This window comes from Lates calcarifer, linkage group LG5, assembly GCF_001640805.2.
Source record: "Lates calcarifer isolate ASB-BC8 linkage group LG5, TLL_Latcal_v3, whole genome shotgun sequence".
Taxonomy (NCBI): Eukaryota; Metazoa; Chordata; class Actinopteri; family Centropomidae; genus Lates; species Lates calcarifer.
This window is the reverse complement of record NC_066837.1, coordinates 13007071-13032103: the sequence shown is the minus strand read 5'-3', so window position 1 is coordinate 13032103 and position 25033 is coordinate 13007071. Positions and strand designations below refer to the sequence as shown.

Here is a 25033-nt window from a genome sequence, read left to right as displayed (position 1 = left end):
AAAAGTAGCAATGACGTTACTACACCAGTGGGAGGCAGCAGTGTACTATACCGTGCCTAGTCTGCTGTAAAAGAGAAGAAGAAGCAGGCATGTGCAGACCGTTATAAGAAGCGCAGGCGTGAATGCTCTTGCGGCGTCTAAATCATCTTTGGCTCCGGTCTGAGCAGCTGTCAGTGTACACAGCGGAGCGTCACGACAGACAGCAAGCTTTGTGGAAGGACGGCGACTTAAAATGCAGCTCAGCGACGGTCCCTGCAGCATATCCCGTCGGCTCATGTACAATACGTGTCCGGTCTTAAACGTTCACATTTAGCGAGTGTTAATAGCGAGAGAGATAGCGAGAGGTTTTCTCGGGTGTTTTTTAATCACAAGTGTTGTCTTGGTCTGCACGGTCCGTCCGACAGAACTAGTCGAGACATGAGTAACGTTAATCTGATTTTTTGGGACCAGTTGCAGGCTGGCAGCTCGGAGGTGGACTGGTGTGAAGGCAATTACCTTATATACCCCAGCATCGCTGAATTTTACAACACGGTCGGTTTGACACTCGTTGGACTTTAAGCTAACGATGTGTGCCTTTTTTGCTTTGTGTAACACAGTTTTGTTTACAATCACAGCTAGACCACAGCTTTTCTGGCTTTGTTTTTCTTTGTACTGCACTACTTTCTTGTTTCTTTTAATATTATTCAGAGGTTAGCTGTAGCTAGCTGCAAGTTGCACTGACTTTGAACAGTTTGGCTGCTTTTCAGCTTCAGCATCACGATGTTTACTGTTAGCATCAAGTTACAAATTTTCCTTTTCTTCATTTCAGCTGAATGTCAGTTTGCAAGAGGCCACTGAGGCCTGTGGTCAACTTTTGACCAGCATGTGGTCATTTTTTTCTGCAACATGATCACTTCGACTATGATGTGTTCTTTGCTCATAGCTTTTCCTTTGTTTATCATTTCAGATCAGCAACATTTTGTTTTTTGTTTTGCCGCCCATATTAATGTGCCTGTTCCGCCAATATGCAACACATTTCAACAGTGGGATTTACCTCATATGGATTCTACTGGTTGTGGTCGGTAAGTTTGACTGGCAGACATTTTTTAAAGTGTGATGACCTCTTAACCTCTTCGTTTATGTGTATGTATGACAAAAACGTTTAATAGCATAATCATATATTTCTGCTTTACGTAGCATTAAACTATCATATAAAAGCTCATAGTTAAAGGTGGTGGTGTACTGGACTATATTGTATAATATATTGATTAAATTAACACCTCAGTGACAGCGTCAACAAAATCTCAGCATTATAGGCATCAGATAAGTAGATTTTTGTTTTTGTTTTTTTTGGACACTTGGTAAAACAAAAGAAGAAAATAGATTTACCTTCTGCAATGGGCATTTTTTTCAGTATTTTCTAATATTTTATTGACCAAAAAATTGATTAATCACAATTGTGAAAATAATCATTATTTGCTGCCTGAAAATACACAGATATTGTGTGCACATAATGCACAGGTTGTTCATTTTACAACATGTGTAAGTTATGTGTAGGTACTTTTAATGTTAAAGTTTGGTTGGATCATGTGTGTACGTTCTCACACTTGTCACCCTGCATCTTTAAACTGCAACAACACTTAGTTATGATGTAGGCTTTGTCAGCTGTGGCTGCTGTTCACAGTTACAGCTTTAGGTTGTCCTGAATCATTTTACCCTCTTAGAAAAACACTTGATTATGACTATGCTTATTCATCCAACCAATGAATAAGCCCATTCGCCTAGATTTCATTTGATTTGTCTCAGTATTTAGGTCTTAAATGGTGCTACTGTATATAAATGACAGCACAGTCCTGGGGAGATTACATTGCCTTGTTCCCTTGGTGCTGTTTGGGAAACACTCTGGTTGCACTGTCAGCAAAGATAACCTGTCAGACGCCCCACTGCTGCAGAGAGGTGACCTTAGTGGACGCTGGGGGAAAAAAAAAAAACCTAGAGTAGCACTTGACTAGGATTTGCATAACTGACTCAGCCACAGGCACTTGAACTGTGGGTCAGAATGTAAAATAGGTCTTTTATTCCCAAACTAGACTCTGTTACTTTATATTAAATATATCTGTGCATGTTACAGTGGTCCCATGTGTCTTATCAAACCCCAGTTTTTAACAACTGGCTCCCAAGCCAGTGATCAAACTCTGAGGGAATAAAAGCCTCTTTGTGCCATTCACTTGCCTATTTGACACCTAACATTTCTTGTTCCATACCACAAATGCTTCTATATGTGGCTCAGGAGCTCTTGAGCTGCATCTATTGCTAGGAATCTGAAGGCTGTTAAAACTTAAAAACAACTGTTGTCAGTGGGGTCACATGGTTTCATCTCTGTTCCACTGTCTCTGTTAGTCGGGGTCGACCTTTGACTTGAGCAGAAAAACAGCTCTATAGGTTTGAGTAAGAAAACAACATGCAGCTGCTCTTCTTTGGCCTTGGCCTCGGCTGTGTGTGTGGACTGAGTTATTTGTATAGTTTTTTGGATGATTGCATTGCCTGTCAGTGTTTCAATGTAGAGCTGTAACTAGTGATTATTTTCATTACTTCTTAATCTTCTGGTTATTTACTTGATTAACTGTTTAATCTGTTTTTAAAAAAATAGGAGTAAACCTATTTCTGAAAGTCTAATGTGACATCTTCAAATGTATTGCTTTGTGTGTGTAACAGCCAAAAAACCTAAAAACTGAAAACTAAGCAGCTGATATTTACACATGAGAAGTCAGACCCAATGAATGTCTTGTCATTTTTGCAAGAAAAAAATAACTCCAGCAATAATCTGTTGCTGTTTCCCATGAGATTTCCATGAGAAAGTTAAGATACCCTCTGTATACATTTTCTTTTAACAGCCTGTGATATATGAGAACACTGAGAGGTTGGTAACTTGTGACTGAGAGCAGCAGTCTAACTTGGATAAGAGGTTTGCTGAAATGTACAACTCTCCTGCTGCGCCTGTTATGAAAACAGATAATGCTGATAATAAGAGAACTGTTGGACCGTGATAACAAACAGGCACTGACTGATCCGTCCCTCCACAGCATTTCAGAACTCCCTTACAGTAACTCTTGAGTTTCAAGAAACCTTTTTGTAATTAATTCGTCCTTGGCATTGTGGCTCTTTGCTTAAAGCAGTTGGCATTTCTCAGTATCAGCTCTTTAAGCTGCTTTTGTCTTTAGCACAGAGTGAGTTAGACAGTAAATCTCTTTGATTTTCCTCACTTTTTAAAAGGGTGTTATTAAGGGATGAAGTCTCACCCACCTTGGCTCATTAACACACTAAACAGCTTTAGTTTACATCTCTCTTCTGACAAACGTGTGTGTGTGTGTGTGTGTGTGTCTCTGTCTCTTTCTCCCAGGTATTGGATCAACATATTTTCACGCCACCCTCAGCTTCCTTGGCCAGATGCTGGATGAGTTGGCCATCTTATGGGTGCTCATGTGTGCCATTGCCATGTGGTTCCCTAAGAGATACCTACCCAGGATGTTCAGGAGGGATCGGTATGTTGACCAGTGTCATTATGGCATCAAAATATCTGTCTTTTAAAAGACAGAGAAAGTGTGTGAACATGTTGGTAGAGACTTGTTGCAGCACTGTAAATATCAGGCACACATCTGCGTACAATAATGCAGTGCCACAGTTTCCAACTATGCAGATTTTACTCCAAGTTATCAGGACAGCAGCTGATTTACAGGCCTTATATGGTTAAACTAATCCAGAGGATTTTATCAGAACATTTGTCTTAGTGTTTAGATGCATGCATACTCACAGCTGGAGACTCTGATGCAGCTGTCGTTGTGTTATTCAAAGTTACAAATACATTTTTCAAACAGCAATGTTGTTTTCACTGTAGATTTTCCCACATTTTCACATTAAATCAGTTTCAGGTAGTTAAACTGTATTTGTGTTCAGTGGGTTCATCTGTAGCAGCTCACTGTTTGCCACTGGTTTTGTCATATGATGTGTCCACTGCTGTGACACCCCTGTTTAATAATAGGCCTGTCCAAGATAGCTGACACCAGTAAAAGCTGCATCACATGTCTTTACTTCTCTTTCCATTGTCACAGAGCCGTCAGAGCTGCTCGTTCCCTTCAGGCTGTCACTTAAATTTTTCCACAGCCTTTGTAGCCGCATGATTGTTGTTTATAATCTGAATAAGTGTGTTGAGGGGCTTTCTGAGCCGTCCCAGCATTTCTTCTGTGTTTCACAATGCTGTTCATAGAGTGAAAAATTACAGCATACTCTGTTTTTCTTATTTGTTTCACCTCTCCATCTAGGTCAAGGTTCAAAGTGGTCATTGGCATCTTGTCGGGAATCACCACAGGCTTGGCCTTTGTTAAACCTGTCGTCAACTCAGCTGTCGCTCATGACTCTGGGCATCCCCTGCACCGTACTGCTTATCACTGAGCTTAAAAGGTTGGTGTAAAGGTTTTTTTTTTTTTTTTTGTTTTTTTTTAAGCAGCAGAGGAGAGCAGGGGCGGGTGAGCATGTTGTCCTGATACAGGAACATCATACCACATATCAGTCTTGGATGGCCTTCTTCTGTGGCCACCACTTTAATATAATGTGGTCTGTATTGACTTGAATAATTAGTGTTACACCCACAAGTGTGAAGATGTAACGCCTGCAGTCTACAGAACAGTGACATTATCACCTTTTGTACTTACAGTGGCTAATAACATGTCCTCTGTTACAAGCTAATTATAGAGCCTTATGATGTGAAAGAATGTCCCTGAAAACACATAGCAAGCCATTCATGCCCATTACTGTGTCCGTAGGTGTGTTTATGTCTTTAATGCTTTCCTCCGTCACAATAATGTGGAGCCGTGCTCTGTTGTTTCCGTTTCCCACAACCCTTACTCACCACCGTCAGTCTTGTAACCTTAAGTCATCTATTGTTCAACCTGTTAGTAATTCTTGACATTTCTGCCAGTGCCGGTCATCTATTGAGGTTGCTTGTTTTTGTTCTGCTAAGTGGTAGAGAATTCCTGTGGTCCCGGTCATCAAAAAGGGCTATTTTGTTGTTGTTTGATTTTCCTCTTACAGTACATTGGTTGGCCCTTGTCCAAGACACTTCTAGGTGAACAAAAACAACTTGTCCAGTGTATAGGATACAAATATTACGCACATTGGAAGTGTTGATGCAATAAAACCAGTCATAGTTATGCTATGACAGATGAGTCATTCATAAAGGATAGATATGATACAAAACAATGTGATTATGTCTGAAAAAATTTGTTCTGTTCATGTGAGATTTTCATATTGCAAAAATAATGGGTAGGTACCATCCATAGACTGTATTATACCAGCTAATTTAACTCTTTGCTGTCTCTTTAAAAACAGCTAAGCCCATAATACAACCAAATTAAAAAAAAAAAAAACTCTGGACAAAGTGATATTAGGAAAAAAGCTTGTATAATTTTACACATACATTGATATATTGATTTTTACACTTTCATGTGTACACATCAGCAAATATCAATACCCTATATAAAAAATAATATTTAAGCGGCTCAGGTTTAAAAATATCCCTTAAAAATGATTTTTCTCATATTTTGTCACTGCCTAAAGGATCGTTCCAATTTATGACTCTCTCTCTCTCTCTCTCTCTCTATATATATATATATATAAACAAAAATAAATCCTTAAAAAAAAAATCAAAATAATCTTGAAAATCTTTAATCTGAAGTCTTAACTTGTGTTTTCACCACAGGTATTTTTTAGATTTTATCTCATCATCACAAGAAGTTGATTCTTTTCAGCTTTGAAAATATAACATTAAAAACTAAAAATCAGTTCATAAAGACCTACTGTATCTTTAGTCTTGTCCAAACAGTGACAGGCTTCAGATGTTATAGAGCCTCTTCCTCTCTATTCCCCCGAGTGAGAGAAGCGTCTTAGCAGGACTCCACCCCAGACAGACAGGATGGCCTTTCCCTCATTTATCTTTGCCTCCAACAGTTCAACTCTCCATCACACTCCCCAACCCTGCGTCTCCAAGGAGAAGTCCTGGTTTCGTATCATGTTTCTTATCTTACATGCTTCTGTTTGCGCTGATAGTCACTGTATTCCAGATATGTGGCTGTGTGGTGATAGTTTGTTGGTGGCAGGAAGGAGTGTTGGCTGATTCAGGGCAGTTCAATGTATGTATGTATGTACAGTCAGTTAATATGGTCTGCTTGCTGACTACCTGATGCTCAGTCAGAACTTCCTCCCATGTGAATATGATCGATCGAAACACTTACAGCTCTTAAAGTATAATACAGTATTGATGGAAAGTTAATGGCCCATTTCCCTCTGGGAAGGCGTATCATTGGCCATCTATTTTTACTTACTTCCTGTTTCTGTTGAACAGCGTCGACACCATTTTTTTTTTTTTTTCTATGCCCTCTCTGGACAAGTTATGTAAGACAGTGACAGTTTGCCTGTTCAGTTCAATATTTGACCTACTTGACTTAAAGTGACACCATATAACTTTGAAAACAATAACTTTTATGAAAAAAGCAATAAACACATTGTCATAGGTTTTTGTTGCTACAACCTTACTTGGTCTGGTGTGACCAGTAGCTTATGATAGCAAATGTTAGCAAACATATTAAAGCTGCACAAACACATACTTTTTTTTAAATTAAGAATTATGGATGTTTAAGTTTTTCTGGCCCCAGTACCAATTTGAGTCCTTTTAATACCGGAATATCTTGGTATAACAAGCTTGATTTAACACTTTTACATACCTTAGATATGTATCTGACAGACCTTATTATTCACCAGCTCCTAGATCCAAATATAGAATACCCCTGTCCAAAAACTAAAAACCTGATGAGCTTAAATTACTGATATTAAGAAATGTTTGACTGGAAGAACGTGACTCCTCAAACTGCTGCGAATTGATCTGTCAGAGAGACAACATATCACAGAGTAATTCATCCTTTACAACACAAACTATCTTTGGCAGAGTACAGGTGCTTGCTAACAGAGAGCGCACACAAACTTCTCAACAGCTCACAACAAGTTTATTTTGTCCCACCATCAACTTCCTCATTAATTAAGCGACAGCTGATGTGACCTGCTGCTGACGATCATTGTAACTGGTGAAAGCGACCGTCATCACTGACTTAAAGTGAGAAGCTGTTAGCTGAATGCTTCGCACACTGAAAGAGAGGAGATGACAGGCTCATTACTGTTGGATCAACACATTTTTGGTTGTCAGAACAGAGTGCAACCAAACCATTTTCACATTCAAACAGTCTTCACTCTCACATGCAGTGAGATGCTCACAGTGCAGACCCTGCAGGCTGAGGTGGATAAGTAGAGTTCAGTAAAGAAAGGATCAGACCAGCTCTACTTCTCCACAGTTCTCCTCAGCTCTGCAGAATATTTTAGCCCCTTTTTTTGCTCATTGTTTTGGTTTTAAAGCCTGCAACTTAACTCTCATCACCCTCATTTCCAAGCTGCAGTAGGCAGATGTCTGCAGCAACAAAGTTCTGATAAATCCACTGTCCACTACCTGCCCAGCACCAAACAGCAGACAGACAAAGATAGTCACTAGATAATAAACATAGTGGAGCAAATAGTGAACTGAAGAGATTTGTGTGTGTGCACAAATATTTGGCATTCTTTCGGCAGCCACAGACACCCCAACTCCAAATGAATCATAATGGTGTTCTGTAGGACTTAGCACTTAAAATGTTCCATGGCCTCTGCAGCTGAATGATGTTTGTTGTTTGTCTGAATCTTATTGCGCTTTCTGGAAAGAGTTTGTGTCATCCTGACATTCCTTTCACCTTCAAAACAATGGTAACCCAATTTTAAGGCTTGTAAAATGGCATGACTTCATCGAACGCTCTGTCTTAAGGGACAGTGACACACTGTGTCACGTCACACTGACCACAGTCAGTCTTCCTTGTCCCAATCTTTGTTTTGACACTCAGCGTTTGCCTCAGCTGTGACTGGTGTGTATAAGAAGGGCGAGACTAAGAATAGTTTATCAGCAGCCACTCTGGATTAGCTCATGTATCTGTAGGTCAGTGGAGTGTCCACTAGGAGATATTTGTGCAGAGAAGTAGACCAGAATACTTGGTAGTCAGGTCACAGATCTGTCTGGCCCCAAAAAGAAAGAAAAGATAATCCCCTCCCCCTCAAGATAAATGTGCTGACCTACAATTTAACATCCTGGATATGGACAGCTCAGGTGTAAATATAAAATCACTTTACCAGCCTCTTTAGAAAATCTCAGAACCAGGTGGGGAATTTGTAGTGCACTGCCAGAACTGAACTGAAAGCCCAGTGTATTCTGAAAGAGATCATACACACCCTACATGAATCATGAATTACTGCCCACTGGAAGGCTCAATATGCCTCTGGCTAGAAAGAATATTTTCAAAATGTCTGTCATTCCCAATCCAACTACAATATCAAACAAGAAATAGTAGGTTTTTTTTTATCACAATTTTTATTTATTTATTTTTTCCCTTTGCTCCCACTCTACCCCTAGTGGAGAGCACCCCATGCGTTGTCTGTTTGTGTGTGTGTTGTTTGAATGTTTTATGTCTTAATGTTGTATTCTACAGTGCAGTACAGTTCTGTTTCCACTACAGGAGACAGTAAAGCTGTATTGTTTTATATTGTTAGTGATTAAAATCAGATTTATTTAAATGTGAAAGGTGTTGCCCAACTCTGCAGTTCCCCTCAGCTTTAAAGCATGTGTGAGCCTCTCTCATCTCATATAAAAGCAGATAATATGTCAGCGTGTGGTTTTATGTGTATTTGATACATTGGCTGTATTTTTACATTACAAGTTAAGTGTAATTTTACTGTATAATTGGTTCTGTTTTCTTGTTCTTTTGACTCTTTTATCAAAGATGCCAAAACATTACTTGGATTTTTCAGTGTTTTTGCATCCACAGGACTTTAAATCAAACATTAAAGTAAACAGTAACAGTGTACTCAATGTACTGCTGATGATTAATGACTATATCTGCAAGTCTGCTTAGAGATATTGGTTATTCTTGGTTATTCTCCAGCTTTTGTGTGTGTGTGTGTGTGTGTGTGTGTGTGTGTGTGTGTGTGTGTTCACAGTTGTATCCTTCTCTCAGCACTCTCTTCTGTCATTGCAGGTGTGAAAACCCACGTGTGTTCAAGCTGGGCTTGATCTCAGGGATCTGGTGGGCGCTGGCTCTGCTTTGCTGGATCAGTGACAGGATATTCTGTGAAATGTGGTCATCTGTCAACTTTCCCTACTTACACTGTGCATGGTAAGCTCATAACTGACTCAGAAACTCTGCACTATATGTAATATTATTAAGGTTATGATTATTTATTGACAATGAATGCACTCTTGTGACACCATAAAGGAAATCACTATAACTAGAACTCATACTGTTAGACTGCAAAGATGTCAGTCTTGTCTGTGATGTAGTTTGATTTTAGAAATCTTATTTTATTTTTGATAAATAATACAAGCGAGAGAATTTGCATTGAAAACAATGTGCAGTCAGAAAACATAGATCTTTTCCTTGTATTAGGAAAATGAGACACTCAAATTACAGATGACAATAACCTGATGAGAAGGAGATTTATTCTGCAAACACTGTTAACCTTTCACAGATGCACCTGTAAACACTCGTATATATTCAGTAAATAATTTCTCAGACAGTCTGGTTCATTCAAACTGCTCCTCCTGCTCTTACAGGCACATCCTTATTTGTCTGGCGTCGTACTTGGGTTGCGTTTGCTTCGCCTACTTCGACGTTGCGACCGAGGCTCCGGAGCGAGGACCCGTCATCATGTTCTGGCCCAACGAGAAATGGGCCTTCATCGGTGTGCCCTACGTCTCCTTCCTCTGCGTGCACAAGAAGTCCACCATCAAGGTGACTTAAAGTCTGACTCGAGTCTCCTGCTCAGCCGGTTGTACTTCCACACTTCTCACCAGGATGGGTTTCAAACAGCACAGCAACAAGACGACACCACCACATCTGTGAGGCGGGTTACGTCCGCTGGTGCTCTAGTGACTGAATGATGTAGGTGATAGCACGTTTTGGCCAAGCACAGGGATTTATCTTTTCCTTGTTCCTTCCCTGGTCTGGTCTTCGTTACACAGCAGTGTTTATGCAACCGTGTCAAAGAACAAAAGGTGTCACAAAATGAGTCTAACATGACAGAGTCACTTTCTTTAAATAACACAATATCAAAGCCAAGAAACCTTTACAGTGTTCCAAATGCATTCTCAGGCTTTGCATGAGAGATCATGTGAACTCTTTAACAGGTGAAAGTATTAATATCATGCATTTCAGGCTTCTTCTTTAAAAAGAAGATTTTGTACATTTTATAGTAACTCAGAAAACCTCATTATAAAGCATTCTGTTGCCTTTATAAACAGAAATCTAGCATCTCATAGGTGCAGTCTGGCCAATATGAAACCATGTTTAGAGGCAATAAAGCACTGGATTCATTAACTGTTTAATGCATAATGCATTAAAACTCAAAGAATCAACAAGCTGGTTCATCAGATGTTACAGAAGTGTTACGAGAAGGTTATTCACAAAAAGCCTTGTGTATTTCAAATACATAATGGATTCATGCTGTTATACCTGCCCTTTGTGTTAACAGACATTTTAATGGAAAAACTCAAGCACAAAAGGCTCTGTCTATTTTGGGTGTGCTATGTTTGTTTGTTTTTTTTTCTCTCAGCATGCCACAGTGATTGTTCAAGATAGTATATAAGAAATGTTTAATATATTCCTGTATATGTCCTGTTAACTAACAATGTAATATGCAGTTATTAATAAGCATATCATCGGTTATATTATTGAATGAATAGGTACCCATTGATATTGGCCGCGATCCAAAGTTAAAAAAAAAAAAAAAGAATGAAAATCAAAATGGATTCAAATAGAACTGACAATTCAATGAAATCATTACTTATTTTGCACAAAATGAAGAATGGTTCTCAGCCTTGCACAGTGCATAGCATTTCAGAACATGACAATTACTATTATTTACTCATGAAATAGTTAGCAAATATACAGCTTTTGATGATGAAATGTTTTCACAGCTGTGTTTTTTTTCACCCAGACATCTCATCTCTTAAACTGCTCTTCAGGGTTATTTATTCCAGGCTCAGTATTTTAGACTTTGCGCTAAATTCACTGAACCTGTGTAAACTGTGCAAAAAGCCTTACTCAACCAGGGAAAAAACGGATTACAGGCAAGTGAAAGTGCATTGTGTCCTTAAGTTGATGATGTATGCGCTTTGCATTCTCCGAAACTAGTAGTAAATGGGTGTGATTTGTAGCTTATAGGAGGTGAAATAGTGGGACAAGTTAGGGTTTTATTACCTCTGACCTAAAACTAAAACTCTAATTTAGCAATTAGTGGAAAAAAAAAAAAGATTCTGTATGTAGAATTACAAAGGGACATATGTTTGGATGTAGCAAAGCAAAACACTAACCCTAAAGGACAAGGCTAACCAGAGCTTTTTCACCTCAGACCATTGTTGTACATGTTCTTGAAAACTGGCTCAAGCTGTTTAACTAATATTATTTTACTCCTGTCCTCCTGCAGAGGATTGTGGGAGCTCAAACTGCTAAACGAACTTTGCGCTTACACGAAGGGTCAAATGAAGGATTATGATTTACAAAGAAAACAACTATTTTCCTGAAATTCTGAAGTGATATTTTTTAAACAACATGAAGTATTTTGTTAAATCCAAAACTGTTTCTATTTTTGTAAGTAAAGTGGAGCCAAAATCAAAACAACTATTATTTTGATATTGTATTATTACTACCTTTTTTATTGCCAAACAATTTTGCAAACCGTTTCTTTTTTTATTGTACCTTACAGAAAAACTTTGGAGACAATGTTGACAATGTGAACAAAGTAGTTGTACTGCCAGAAAATACTTGGATTGTGTTGCAAATCGTATTGAATCATGCATCTGATCAGTAGTGGTGATAGTTTGTATGATGCAGAGAAAAGTTTAGAGTTAAATTAGCAACTGATAAAGAACTATGTGTGAAAGAGGAGAAGAGCCTGTTAACCGCTGCCCTCTGCATCATGATGTTTGTCTTGGCATGAGGAATGATAATGACATAACAATGAGTGGTCTTTTTTTTTTTTTTTTTTGGACTAAATGTGTGTATATAATTCTCAGTTTTTTTTTCTGCTTGCATTGACAATACAAACAAACTGCACATAATATTTATTTTCATAATTTATCCTGTTTTGTAAACAAATATTTGTAGAACATTAGTACTTTATTTTATTTTATGCAATAAATCAAGCCAATACTCAGAATGAGCCGTGGTGTTTATTTTGCACATCAGACATAAAATCCAAAATCCAAAAATATTCAGTTAATTCTTCATTTGTAGCTTTGTGTCTTTTACATGTACTGAACTATGGACTCACTGTGGTGCAGGTGACAGTTTTTGCCACCAGGGGGCAAAGTTTTTTCACTTTGACTTCATCTCTCTCAGCAGAATACCCACTAACAATCTTCAGTTTTCACTATAAAAACATTAGAATCTTCACAAATATGGGAATAAATTAATAAATGGAGCCACAGCTTCCCTTCACAGCAGACTAAAGAACTGATATACAGACTTTTAAACAAATGACAAATCAGATAGTATGACCTTTCATCATGCTTCAACGCCCACCTTTCAAAAACCCCCCACACACAAACCTAACTAAACATATGCCTACACACACACACACACACACACACACATATGAACACAGTGATATAAAAGCAGACTTAAAAATCTAATCACTTCTGCTTTAATTCTATTTATAATATTTATTCTAATTTTTAAAAAATAAATTATAGAAGTGAGAAGGTGTTAGAGATGTTCATCTAAATCCTGAATGATGTCAGAGTGAAAGACTAACAAAGTATGATGTTAAATATTTCATGTGTTAAGCAGCTTCACAGTATCATTCATATAGGCCTTCATATGGGCAAATGAAAAACAGATAAGATATTCTGAAATAAATGATCACATGAATTAATACAAACAAAATCTAACATCATCCTCATGATATTATGGAATAATCCAGTGTTGATTTTTGTTATGAAATGTTATTTTATTCTGTGTATTTTGAACTTTTAAACTAGAAAGAGGAAAGAAGCTAAATAAAATAACATTTCATAAAACTGAGGTGACTTTAAATGATTGTTTTTGAGTATTTCACAATTTCACGATGTGTTATCTGCATCTAATATTTTTTTTTATCAGTTCATTCCATAAAGTCTAATTGGTGTATTAAATAATTTGGGTCTCCATGGGCTAATAGATGTATAAAGGTTTAATTCAGTGGTCTTATTTCCTATCATAAACCTAATGCCCCCGTGATGAATAAATGATACACTATGTGATTATAAATATCTTGGCATGCTGTATTTCGTGGTCATGTGAGGACCCTCTGCTGGAGGAAGTCCCGCCTCTTCTGACCACTAACGCTCCTCATTGGTTACCACGCCATGTCAATCACACGAATAACAGCCATGTCTAGATTATGGGTCAGATAGGAGACCATCGGCTTGAATCTGTTTGACTTCAGTGGATTTATTTCACCGCTGTATCCTCGGATCATCTGCATCAGAACAGACAGGTATCCTCAGAGGGAGGGCGGAGGAGAAAACGGCTCCTCTGTCGCCTCGTCTGCGTCTTTTCTCCGCGGAGAAACAGGATGGTGTTTATAATTAGACGCTGAAACAATTGACGGCGCGTTTGTCGAATCCTTAACATATTAAAAAAAAAAAGAAAAAAAAAGGGTGTTTCCACGACCAGGCTGTCAAACATACAGAGGAGCATAGATGTGATTCTTTTCCACTTTCCGGGCTGGCGTTTGAGAAAAGAAGAAGAAGAAGAAAAAAAGAAAATCCATCCAAATGATGTCAGGAAAGCATTTCAAGGCTCATGAAGTGAGCTGCTGCATCAAGTATTTCATCTTCGGATTCAACATCATATTCTGGGTAAGTGAGCTGTTTGCTGTTTGCTTCAGGCCTCTTGTATCCTCGGTTTAACACACTGACGGGACATGTTTTCATCCTGGTTCTGTGAGGGTCGAGGTGTTTTCTGTTCCCTGCTGGTTTTCATGGATGGTTTCATCCCTGCTCCTGTGCACTTGCTCCCACTATCAGCTTTTAGTCCGCTTTTGTTTTGTCCCCGTCTTGTTGTCAGCGTCTGTGTTTTTTAGGAGCCCCGATGAGGGTCTGTTCGATAACATCGTTTGTTTACATCATGGCACCTTCAACCCCCCCCTTCCTCATCTGAGGACATTTTTTTATACTGTACCATGTGTGTCAGTGATGTTTGGGTGGAGGCAGTGTGAACTGTACTCAGAGCAGTCCTGTCCATCCGTGATCAGCCTGTATAGAGTACAATGACAGAGAAAAACAGAGCTCCTCCTGTGGTTCCCCTCAGCAAGTCCCACTTTAGGCCTCCAGCTACTTATTTTAAACAGGCTGCTTACTGCTTCTGTTTACTGAGGAAAAGAAGAAGAAGTGGGATCAGACATTCTTTATAAACGTGTTAACTAGAATAACTACTGGCTTAGTAATGTCATCTATTAGTGCTAAATATTCATACATATTATGTTAAAGCATTCTTTATTTGACAGTACCTGCAGGCCATATGGATTAGAGCTGAAAGAGAAAAAAATATTTTTAAAACAGCCATTTCGATAATGGTTCATTTTTAAACAGGAAGCCCAAAAACATATGATGATTACATGTTCCCAAATATAAGAATCCACTTCTTTTCTAGGTCCTACATTAAATTAAACAGAATAATTTGGGGTTTGGGACAGTTTGTCAGATAAAATAAGACTTCTGCTTGAACCCTGGAAAATGGAATGATTGAGCATATTATCAGAATTCAAATGGTTTGTTGCTGCGTTAATATACATAACGGCTGATTACTACATTGTTTTGGTAATGATTATTTCTACCAGTTATTTGTTGTAGCCAACCAAAACTCATATACATTTCATTCGCAATGATACAACAAACCAAGAACAGAGAAAGTTTGCAATTTTTGCTGAAAGATCCTTGCTCATTCATTTTCTCTTGCTTGACTAATTGATTATTCAACTCACTGTTCCAGCTATAATTGTGATGATATGGTGCTTTATCTTTGTTAATTGTTAATGAGCTAAATGAGCAGATGGGGATGTCCGTTTTGGCAAATCCAGTGAATTAAATGCCTCACAATCGCGCTGATGCCAAAATCCAACACAGCAGTTCTGCTCATTGATTTGCAGTGTGTCACAGAAGAGCTTCTGTAGGCAAAACACCTGTGCTGTGACATTTCATAATGTCCTCAGTGAAAGGATCTACATTCATACAGTATGAACAGCGACATTAAAACACTACAGGAAACTGTTACACAGACAGATGAAAGTGAAAGTGGCAGTGAAAAGAGGACAGCACTGCATTTTATGTATTTATAAAGCACTTCGTGGTACAATGCCTACCTGGGTATCTTACATGTCTATTTACCTATAGATCAACTTCACACTGAACTACATCCTGAGACGTTTTGGCCCTCGAAAATCGGCTTTTAAACATTAGGCCCCACACAAATGCAACAATCCACAGACGCTTGTAAAACTTAACAAGCTAAATCCTTTAAATCAATTTAAATCCCTCTGACAGACATAGAGCAGTGTGAATGTGTGTGTTTTCCTAATCTTGATGTCCCCGTTCTGTTTGTTGTATAATCTATTGATCTATACAGTAGCTTTCATTATCGCTTTACATGTCCTGTAATCAGAGCATCCTTATGACCCTCTCTGTTTAAATAAAGGTTATAATAATAAAACAATCATTTATACTGTCTTACAATATACATTATATCATCATACTGCAAATGGCACCAATATGTTTACTGCCCTTTGTGGACCTCTGAAGAGGAAGGCCACCTGTCAGCCCCCACAAAGGATCTCAGCCAACTGTACAGTCCACAGTCCCTTCACCATTCATATATCATAGAGGAAGTTGACTGTGTCAAAAGCATCTGTTCCTCTTTCCTCTGCATCTCATTCATGAATAATCTCTTTATATCTGTTTAGGGGAAAAACTAAAACAATGATCCAGCCTCTAAATGGGTTTTTAAAAAAATGATGTGAGGTAACAACAGTTCATCATTATCTGTTAACTTTGTGGGTTTAAATGAGTTTTTATTCTTTATGTCTTTAAGTCTAATTTTTGCGCTTCATTCCAAAATTAAAAAAGCTAGTCGACCAGATGAAAAACACCAGCAAGAGCATTGATTCCTAACTCGAAATGTGGTTTTGAACTCTTACACTGTAGGTGGAAACTTGTACAGTCATAATGTGTTCAGGCTGTTTAAAGATGCTTTCTAATGTGGGAGTCTCCTGCTGATACTGCAGACTGAGATGAGAAATGTTGAGTAATGGATCGCGGCCAGGAAAATCTCTCTGTGGTTTCTCTGTCTGTGCTTCTGTGTGATGACTACATGTTGTAGTAACAGCAGAATAATCCCCCACTCTCATCTATTTTCTCTCTTTCTCCTTCATCTCCCTCAGTTCCTTGGAGTGGCGTTCCTTGGCATTGGGTTGTGGGCATGGAGCGAGAAGGTGGGTTTAATGCATTTATTAATTGTGTGACTCTTTTCACTTATGGACGTCTGCAAATAATTTATAAACTGAGCGGATCATTTACATTCACCACTTGTTGTTTACGCCCATCTGTCTGCACGAAATGGAAGTAGTGGCTTTACTGAATCAGAAAGGAATGTCATGCTTTCCAGTGGGACGAACCTCTGAACAATGAACACTGAATGGATCTGATGCATTTCACAGATTCATTCATTGCATACTCTCAGTATTGGAGGTGTTAAAGGGGGGACAGACAGTCCAGTGAGAGTGTCTTAACTTTCACTGAAGAACATTTACAGATGATGATTTGTTAGATTGTCGCTTCATTCTTCACACATGGCTGCAACTAACAATTGTTTTCATTATTTGTTAATCGGATGATTATTCTCATGGTTATTAACTGTTTTGGTCATAAAATGTCAGAGGATAGTGAAAAATGCCCATCTCAGTTTCCTAAAGCCCAAGATGATGTGTTACTTTGACTCCCAAATCCAAAAAAGTGTGAACCCTCACATGTGAAAAGCTGGAACCAGAGAGTATTTGGCATTTTTGATTAATAGATGACTTTGATGATTAAATGCATAGATCAGCATTTTGGGAAATAGGCTAATACGCTTTCTTTCCAAGAGTTAGACGAGAAGATCGTTGCCATCTTAATGTCTGTATCTTAAATATAAAGCTGGAAACAGCAGCCAGTTAACTTAGCTTAGCACAAACACTGGAAACGGGGGGGAACACCTAGCCGGGCTGTTTTTTTTTTTTGTGCTGGGCTCTTTGTTGCTTCATAGTTGTTTTCCAGTGTGGACTCCAGGAAGTTACTGCTCCCAGCCAGGAAATAGTCTGGCACATTAAATCATAACTTAGCATTCTTACACTTAGTTATTTTACAGATTAAACAAACAAGCCACGACGTGTAAATTAAGAGAGATTTAGAGCCAGGCTAGCTGTCTCCCCCTGTTTCCAGTCCTTGTGCTAACCTAAGCTAAGCTAACAGGCTGCTAGCTCCTGATAGTGAAAGTAACATCAGATTGATTCTATTAAACAACTAATTAGTTCCAGTGTTGAATTATTCAAGGTTGGTTTTTAGGGACAGTGTATACCTACAAGCTTGGAAGCTTACCAAACCAAACTGTTGTAACGTCAATGTGATTATTTCTCTTTGAATGACTCGACTTTTCTAACCGCTCGCTCTCGTCTGCTTCCTCACCAGGGCGTTCTCTCCAACATCTCGTCCATTACAGATCTGGGGGGTTTCGACCCCGTCTGGCTCTTCCTGGTGGTGGGCGGTGTGATGTTCATCCTCGGATTCGCAGGTTGCATCGGAGCGCTGCGAGAAAACTCTTTCCTGCTCAAGTTTGTACGTTCCCAAAAGCCTTCGTCAGAGATGTTTCCGGTCTTAATAAAAAACATTTGTTACATTCAGAGAACTATGAATGTTTCTGTATTTTCAGTTCTCTGTGTTCCTGGGAATCATCTTCTTCCTGGAGCTGACTGCAGGAGTCCTGGCCTTTGTCTTCAAAGACTGGATCAAGGACCAGCTCAACTTTTTTATTAACAACAACATTCGGGCGTACAGGGACGACATTGACTTGCAGAACCTGATAGATTTCACCCAGGAATATGTGAGCAACTGTCTTTCTTTATCCTAAGTATTGATTTCACCCCAGTGTTGTTCTTTGCCTTATGAAAATCATGGTTGTTCATTTCTGTGGGACGTTGTTGACAGATATGTGAGGTTTCATTGTCTGTTTAACCTTGCAGTGGGAGTGCTGTGGAGCTTTTGGAGCTGACGACTGGAATTTGAACATCTACTTCAACTGCACTGATTCAAACCCGAGTCGAGAGAAGTGTGGAGTGCCCTTTTCCTGCTGCACCAAAGATCCAGCGGTATGTCTTCCCCCCAAAACACAAGCCAAGTCAAATTTTTTTATTTATATGCCCCAAAATCACAGATCACAAGTTTGCCTTCAGGGGATTAAAAATCAGTACAGCATGTGACACCCTTTGTTAGAGCTTTGAATCAGACAAGAAAAAAACTTCCCATGCAAAGTAGATTTACAGTTTGGACAATCACGATGACAAAACTGTAGATTAAGTGTAACATTAATGGAGGTATGTGATCTGGTAGGACCTCCTCCTCTCCATCATGAGAGTGTGGAAAGAGGTCGAGACCACATGTCTGGGAGAGGGAAACAAACCGAGAGAGAGAGAGAAAGACTGAGGCTGAGACCCCAAAACATCTGGAAAAAGGCACCAACAACCAAGAGAGAGGGAGAGGTCGTAGGACATCCTGATGGTCCAGCACAGGAGATCCTGAGCGATGGGGGAGATCAAGACACAGAACGAGAGGAAGAGAGAGAGAGATAGGCACACCACAACCTGGATGCTCATGTCCTGGAGGGTTAGAGAGATGAAGTAGTTGTCAGAAAGTTTACTTTAATCTTATTGGCAGGGCAACATGGACTTTACTGTACCTAGAAGGTTTAATGGATTCACTGAGACTAAGACCGACCCACAGACAGAAGGATGGTAACAGCTAGCAGGCCTTAGGCAATCAAAGGATAAGCCACTGAACTGAAAGTTAAGACACAACTCTTTCTAAGCCAATTCAGTCCCTTTTATGGTGAAGAACAACAAGCTTATGGTTGTACTTTGGTGTTTTTGTGTCTCAGAGTTGGAATTTAAATGGAGCAGGTCTCTGTCTAACCTTTACAACTGCCAGTAGTTGGGGCGGAAACTGTGAAGGTCCTCCCTGCGACAGATAGCTCAGTTATCTGTGTCCTCCAGAAGGCTGGCTGACGCCGTCAACTATCATGGCTGACTTCCAACAGGATGTCCAGGCCTCAGTGTTTAAGTCTAGTCAGACTCTGCCAGCACAGCAATGTGAGGCCTGGAGGAGGTACCTTGACCAAGGCTTTTTTTGGGGGTTTTTTTTGGCAGAAAAATCCACTCTAACTCCCTGCTCGCTGTGTAAAGCGGTGACAGTGCTCCGCTTCAGCAAAACAGACTCGCCTCACTGAAATGAAAGTTGCACAAGATTCGTTTTTATTTGTTGACCCAAGGACATGCCGTTCCAACGAGGTCATCCTCTTTGAGAGCAACATTTCATGACAATTCACTTCAACATCCCAGACATTAGCACTTGCTCTGAACACTGACTTTTCTGTTTTGTATCTGTCAAACAAAAGACGCACCAACCACACCAAAGAATTTCCAGGTCAAGGTTTTGAGTTTTTAACACTTACAAGCTCAACACAGAAGTATTTTGTTTTTGGAACTGATCCTATATCAGTTCATCCCTGGTTTTGGTCTTTTAATCCAATTTGTCAACAACAACAAAAATATATCACCAGATCTCACAGCTGTGTTGGTGGAGATTGACATGACCAAGCTATTTCTATGCACACAACAAATAATCAAATGTAAGAAGCCAGCATGTCTTACTTATTTTTCAATTGTATTTTTTAAATTTTCTGGGTCAAAATGTGTGTCAGGTCTCACAGCGGAAGTCCAATTGGAGTCTGAAGTCCTAATTTTAATGACCTACAGTACATCTGATTCCAATACAAGTGCTGAGTTTACAGGTCTGCAGCTCTGGTTGTGCACAGAGTTGCACAGATTTAGTTAACTGGAAACACTGCTGTCCAGTACATCCCCAGAGGACAAACCCAATACAGTAATGTGCTGGACAGCAGTGTTCCCGCTGATGTAATAGTGCAGCATGTTGAGAAAAAGTGACAAAATTGAGTTGAAAAGAAGCAACATTGCTTCTTCTTTTGAAAAATGTGTAAGTGTGAACCGTCCTCTCTTCACAGGAGGACGTCATCAACACTCAGTGTGGATACGACATCCGAGCGAAAACGGTGAGATAACTAACATTTTTAACAGAGACTCAGACCCTCATCCAAAAGTAATATGCCGGTGCCGTAAAACAGTATGAGGAGTGAAAATTGCTCTTGCTTACTTTGCCTCAGGCAGGTTTTTAAGACTGCATGAGGTCATCATCAGGTACTCCACCCTGGGCACAATATTCCTCTTTCAGTATGTTTCCTAACTCTTCGCTCAAAATACAGCAGCTGGCTCTCCATCACCACTTTGGCTCCTGTGGTATTACTCATGCTTCAGCAATGCAATGGGACTTGCACTACCCCCCCCGCCTCCCTTCCCCTCCATCATCATTAACTTTGGCCCTGCTCCATGGTAACATAATGTAAGGAAAAGGGCTGCGTTTGTTTTTATGGTTTTTTTTTACTTTAAATGTGAGGGAAAAGGCAGAGTGAAGCAGTTTTAATCAGTCAAAGCAGGAAAACAGCGAGTGGAGTGTGTGTTAACAACAGGGTAACGTTAGTTCAGAGGGATTTTATTGTGAAAGGCGAGACCACAAGATAAAAAGGAGAATCATGTGCTACCATTAAAAACATACAGTAAACCCCAGTGCGACTGCATACGGTGACTAAGATTTCAAACTTTTCAATGGATAATCAAACTAAAAGCAAAAACATTTCATCTGCATCTGATTATTAGGCTACAATGCTGGTTTGACTTATGTGTTTTGGAAATGTTCCTCCAGGACTCTGAGCAGCGAACTTTCATCTACATCAAAGGCTGCGTCCCTCAGTTTGAGAAGTGGCTTCAAGACAATCTGACAGTGGTGGCAGGTATATTTATTGGGATTGCATTACTACAGGTGAGGAAGAGTTTACTTTTAAATCTCATCTCTGTCAACTTCTTGTGAATCTGACAACCTGACAACCTGATATGATCTTTGGTTCGTTTCCTGCTGCAGATTTTTGGCATCTGTTTAGCGCAGAATCTCGTGAGCGACATTGAAGCCGTGAGAGAGAGTTGGTGAGTGTCAACAGTTTGTTCATTTTATTTCAATTTCACTTATGATCATCAGTGATCATCTCGTAGAGCATCACCTACCTGACCTTCTTGCATGATTTTATTGTGAGACAGATACTCTGAGGCTGAACTTCCAGTTCACCTCAGCACATTCTCACAGAGCTGTGTGCACATCTTGTTGTGTATTTGTGCTTTTTATATCTTGATTTTATTGCACTTGTTCTTTAATCTGCCGTGTGTTTTTGTGCAGTTTGTTTACCTAAGACCTCCACAGTGTCTCCAAAGGCAAGAAGGATGTACTAGGTAAGCGCAATCTGATTCCATCATTAACACTGCAGGGTAAACTATTGATCCCCCACCTGCCCCTCGCCTGTGGATTGTGTTCATACAGAATTTTTTATTTTTCCCTACAGGACTCCGCAGTTTGGACACCGGCAATGAAGGGAAATAATTAATCAGCTAACGTGTCCAGAGCAGAGAGTCTCTTTCAGTATGTACATAATAAAATTTTAGAGTTATTTTTAGAGTTATTCGTGGCCCTGTTTTTGAATGAGGCACAACCTCTGAATGTACTGTAGCTCTCATACAGTACAAATGAAACAAATGCAGTATAGGCAGGTATGATGGTAAAGTGGCTCAGTGATTTTGGGGGGGGGGTCACAACTAATGGGGACGCATGAAGGTATATTTGATGTTTTCTCTGAGGTAGCACTTCATTTATAAAAGAGCCTTGGTTTTCTATGTCTCACAGCTGCAGTTTTTAACACTGCATGTAAGGGTTGTGTACAAAGCTGAAATGATTCTGGAAATGCACTGCATGCCTATTGTCTACTGGTAGGACATTGGCTCTCCTAACTGTATTTCATTAATGTTAAGTATTTTAAAATATTTGTAAAATAGTCACTAGTTTAGAGTGAATCGGCTGGTTAGCACCTTGTTGAATGTTTAATGAGATCTACTTAAAGCTACGGAGAATTACATTTAAATTTATTTCCCATCTGTGAGATGATCGCACTCATATCGTACAGATGCATACAGTTTGTGAGCAGAGTTTTGTGGATATAGCAGTATCATGTAGGGAGATCGTGGATGTAATAGGTTTGTAAATCTGCAGTTTGTGTGAGTTTGACAGAAAGAAACCAGAAGACGTGGCATGTAAATCAAAAAGAACTCAGCCTTAAGCACTTTAATCTTCATGTAAGAGTGACGAAGCTCGTTGCAGCCACTCAGCTTCGGTCGACTGTTATTTTAGTCAAGCAGCAGCCACTGGAGGGGGCACTTACCTTAAGAAAAACGTACAAACTGCATCTGTAACTTCATGGTGCTCCATAATTGTCAGATCTTAAGTTTGTCCAAAAGCAGCCTGACAGAAAAAATGTTTCAACACACTTTTAAGTGTTGTGCAGTTCCTTGCACATTATCTTTATTATCAGTGTTTATTCATTCATTTTCCTCTGTTTTGTTTTTTGTTTTTTTTTTTTTTGTTTTTTTGCTAATGTGTTTTCTTCGATGAAATGAATCTTTGTTGGTTGCATTTGAGTTTTCCTGTTTTAATCTGTATGTTTTCACTGGAAAATTAGGATACAAGCTATTTTCAAAGCTCATAATGAATGGCATGCTGATACCTCTTGGTGGCACTTCACTGAACATAGAAATAATTTATAGCCTACATACATACTGTACTTGAAGTCAGAGCACACAGGCTCTCTCACCAGCATTATTTTCAATGCAAACTTAGAAACTAAGATACAGTTCATATGTGTTAATGTCTAGACATTATCTGGAAGCATATGATTTACAGCCAACCTTTACTAGAACAGCATAGTATAGAAGTAAAAGCAGCCATTTCATGTAAAGTCAAAGTGATAAATGTATAAAGCTGCCACTGTGTCAAATATCTTTTTCCCACTAAAAGCTTCATATGACTCTTTCGTACCACTCAGTGCCATACTTGTAATTTCTACATACTCCTGATTATAACTTTACTTTTGTTTCATGTCTACTCCTGACTCTTGTAAATACCTGGATCACGACAAGTTGTAAATATATATCTTAATAAATGTGTTTCTTTGTAAACTTCTGTCTATGTATACTTCATCTGTATTGTAACAAGATGTTTAGGTGATCTCTGCCACACTTATTCATGTAACTTTTTCTACTCACACTTACAGTTAAGTACGGCCCTGGGTCTGTGTCTGGTAGGTATCCAACCAGTAATCCATCGGTGAGAACAGTACCACCAGCTGGAGGGTTTATTATGGACAAATGTCCCTCACATACACACAAACACATCTAAACCAAATAGGCCATCACCACTTTAGAAACAGTGATAAATATATGCGACAAACTAATGTCAAATTGTCATTTCTATGTAACCCCGGAATGGAGTTGGAGACTAGCTTTAGTGTAACACTTACGTTTAAAAAAAGGGGTGATACTGCTATTCAAATATTATTATTATTTACGTATCAATATTCAGACTTAATCAGCACATATTCAAATGTTAGAGTACATAACATCATCAGCATCATTCAAAAGAAAAGTCACTATGATAACTTCACATTAGACACACTTAATTACACAAAATTTTTAGTGAAAAAAAAAATGTTTTCAGACTTTTAAGAAAAGTTGGGAAATACATATTGGTTTCAGAAAGTATTCAGACCCCTGCACTTACTACACATTTAATTGTGTTGTAGATTTAATAGTAAATGGATAAAATTTCCACTTTTGCACATCAAGATACACTCATTAATACATAATGTCAAAGAGAAACGAAGGTTTTAAGATTTTTTTGCAAATGAAAAAAAAAAACAGAAATCTCATATTTACAAAAGTAGTCAGACACTTTGCTGTGTTTGCTTTAGCTCAACATTGTGGTCAGGTGTATCCTGTTTGCTTGAATTATACCTGAGATGTGCTTAGATCTTGACTGGAGGCAAAGTGAATTGATTGGGTAATAGTTTAGAATGACACACACCTGTGTATATATCCTGTTTCAAATCAAATCTACAACACAATCAAGTCTGCAAAAAGTGAGGGAGTCCAAATAGTTTCTGAAACTGCTGTACATGTAACAGCGATACGTTTTGGAAGTGAGGGCAGGGCTTTGTTTTTCTGCTGTTTGTCTGTTGTCTCAGACTGTTTTCAGTTCATTAATTGTTCTTTGCTGATTATTCTGAGGAGGAGTCACTACACCTCGGTCAGAGAGGGAAAGCCACATTGCTGTTTTCTCTTAAAATAAACCTCGGCCACAGATAGAACAACAAAGATTAGTGAGTTAAACGCACACAGATGTTTCTTTCAACACATCACAGATAATTTGCAATTTAGATACCCTGCTTTGATAAGTTGATCTGTTTGCTGTGTTATCAGGGACTGATTACAAACCCCTGATCTGACCTTTGGCCAGATGCCTCAGTGTTACTTCCGGGCCCTTTTCTGGACTCCATGGAGAACAACAGCAAACTCACTGCTACTGACATAATCACCCCTCTGTCATCCAAATATCCTGTACCTTTCTTATTGTTTTATTTTGTTT

At 39.0% G+C, this 25033-nt stretch overlaps 2 protein-coding genes across 2 annotated transcripts; both read left to right on the top strand.

Moving 5' to 3' along the window:
* The first annotated feature begins 113 nt into the window (after positions 1-113).
* acer2 (alkaline ceramidase 2) lies at positions 114-12315 on the top strand. Its single transcript, XM_018695649.2, is given in 7 exon segments — positions 114-531; positions 947-1061; positions 3380-3521; positions 4299-4377; positions 4379-4437; positions 9138-9275; positions 9713-12315. Coding segments are annotated over 7 exon segments (834 nt in total). The 5' UTR covers positions 114-417; the 3' UTR covers positions 9900-12315.
* A 137-nt stretch (positions 12316-12452) lies between these two features.
* Positions 12453-23568, top strand: LOC108896496 (tetraspanin-5). The gene is made up of 10 exons (XM_018695650.2): positions 12453-13999; positions 16576-16626; positions 17858-18004; positions 18099-18269; positions 18409-18534; positions 20463-20510; positions 21218-21334; positions 21434-21495; positions 21743-21795; positions 21906-23568. Exons 1-9 carry the CDS (start codon positions 13916-13918, stop codon positions 21753-21755), a joined length of 819 nt encoding a protein of 272 aa, XP_018551166.1. The 5' UTR covers positions 12453-13915; the 3' UTR covers positions 21756-21795; positions 21906-23568.
* Positions 23569-25033: the final 1465 nt, after the last annotated feature.

Excerpts from the sequence above, each read along its gene's own strand:
- LOC108896496 (XM_018695650.2), top strand. The coding sequence starts at position 13,916 with ATGATGTCAGGAAAGCATTTCAAGGCTCATGAAGTGAGCTGCTGCATC. Across the intron at positions 18,535-20,462 it reads GCTGCACCAAAGATCCAGCG|GAGGACGTCATCAACACTCA; the intron begins GTATGTCTTCCC and ends CTCTCTTCACAG. Across the intron at positions 20,511-21,217 it reads ACGACATCCGAGCGAAAACG|GACTCTGAGCAGCGAACTTT; the intron begins GTGAGATAACTA and ends ATGTTCCTCCAG.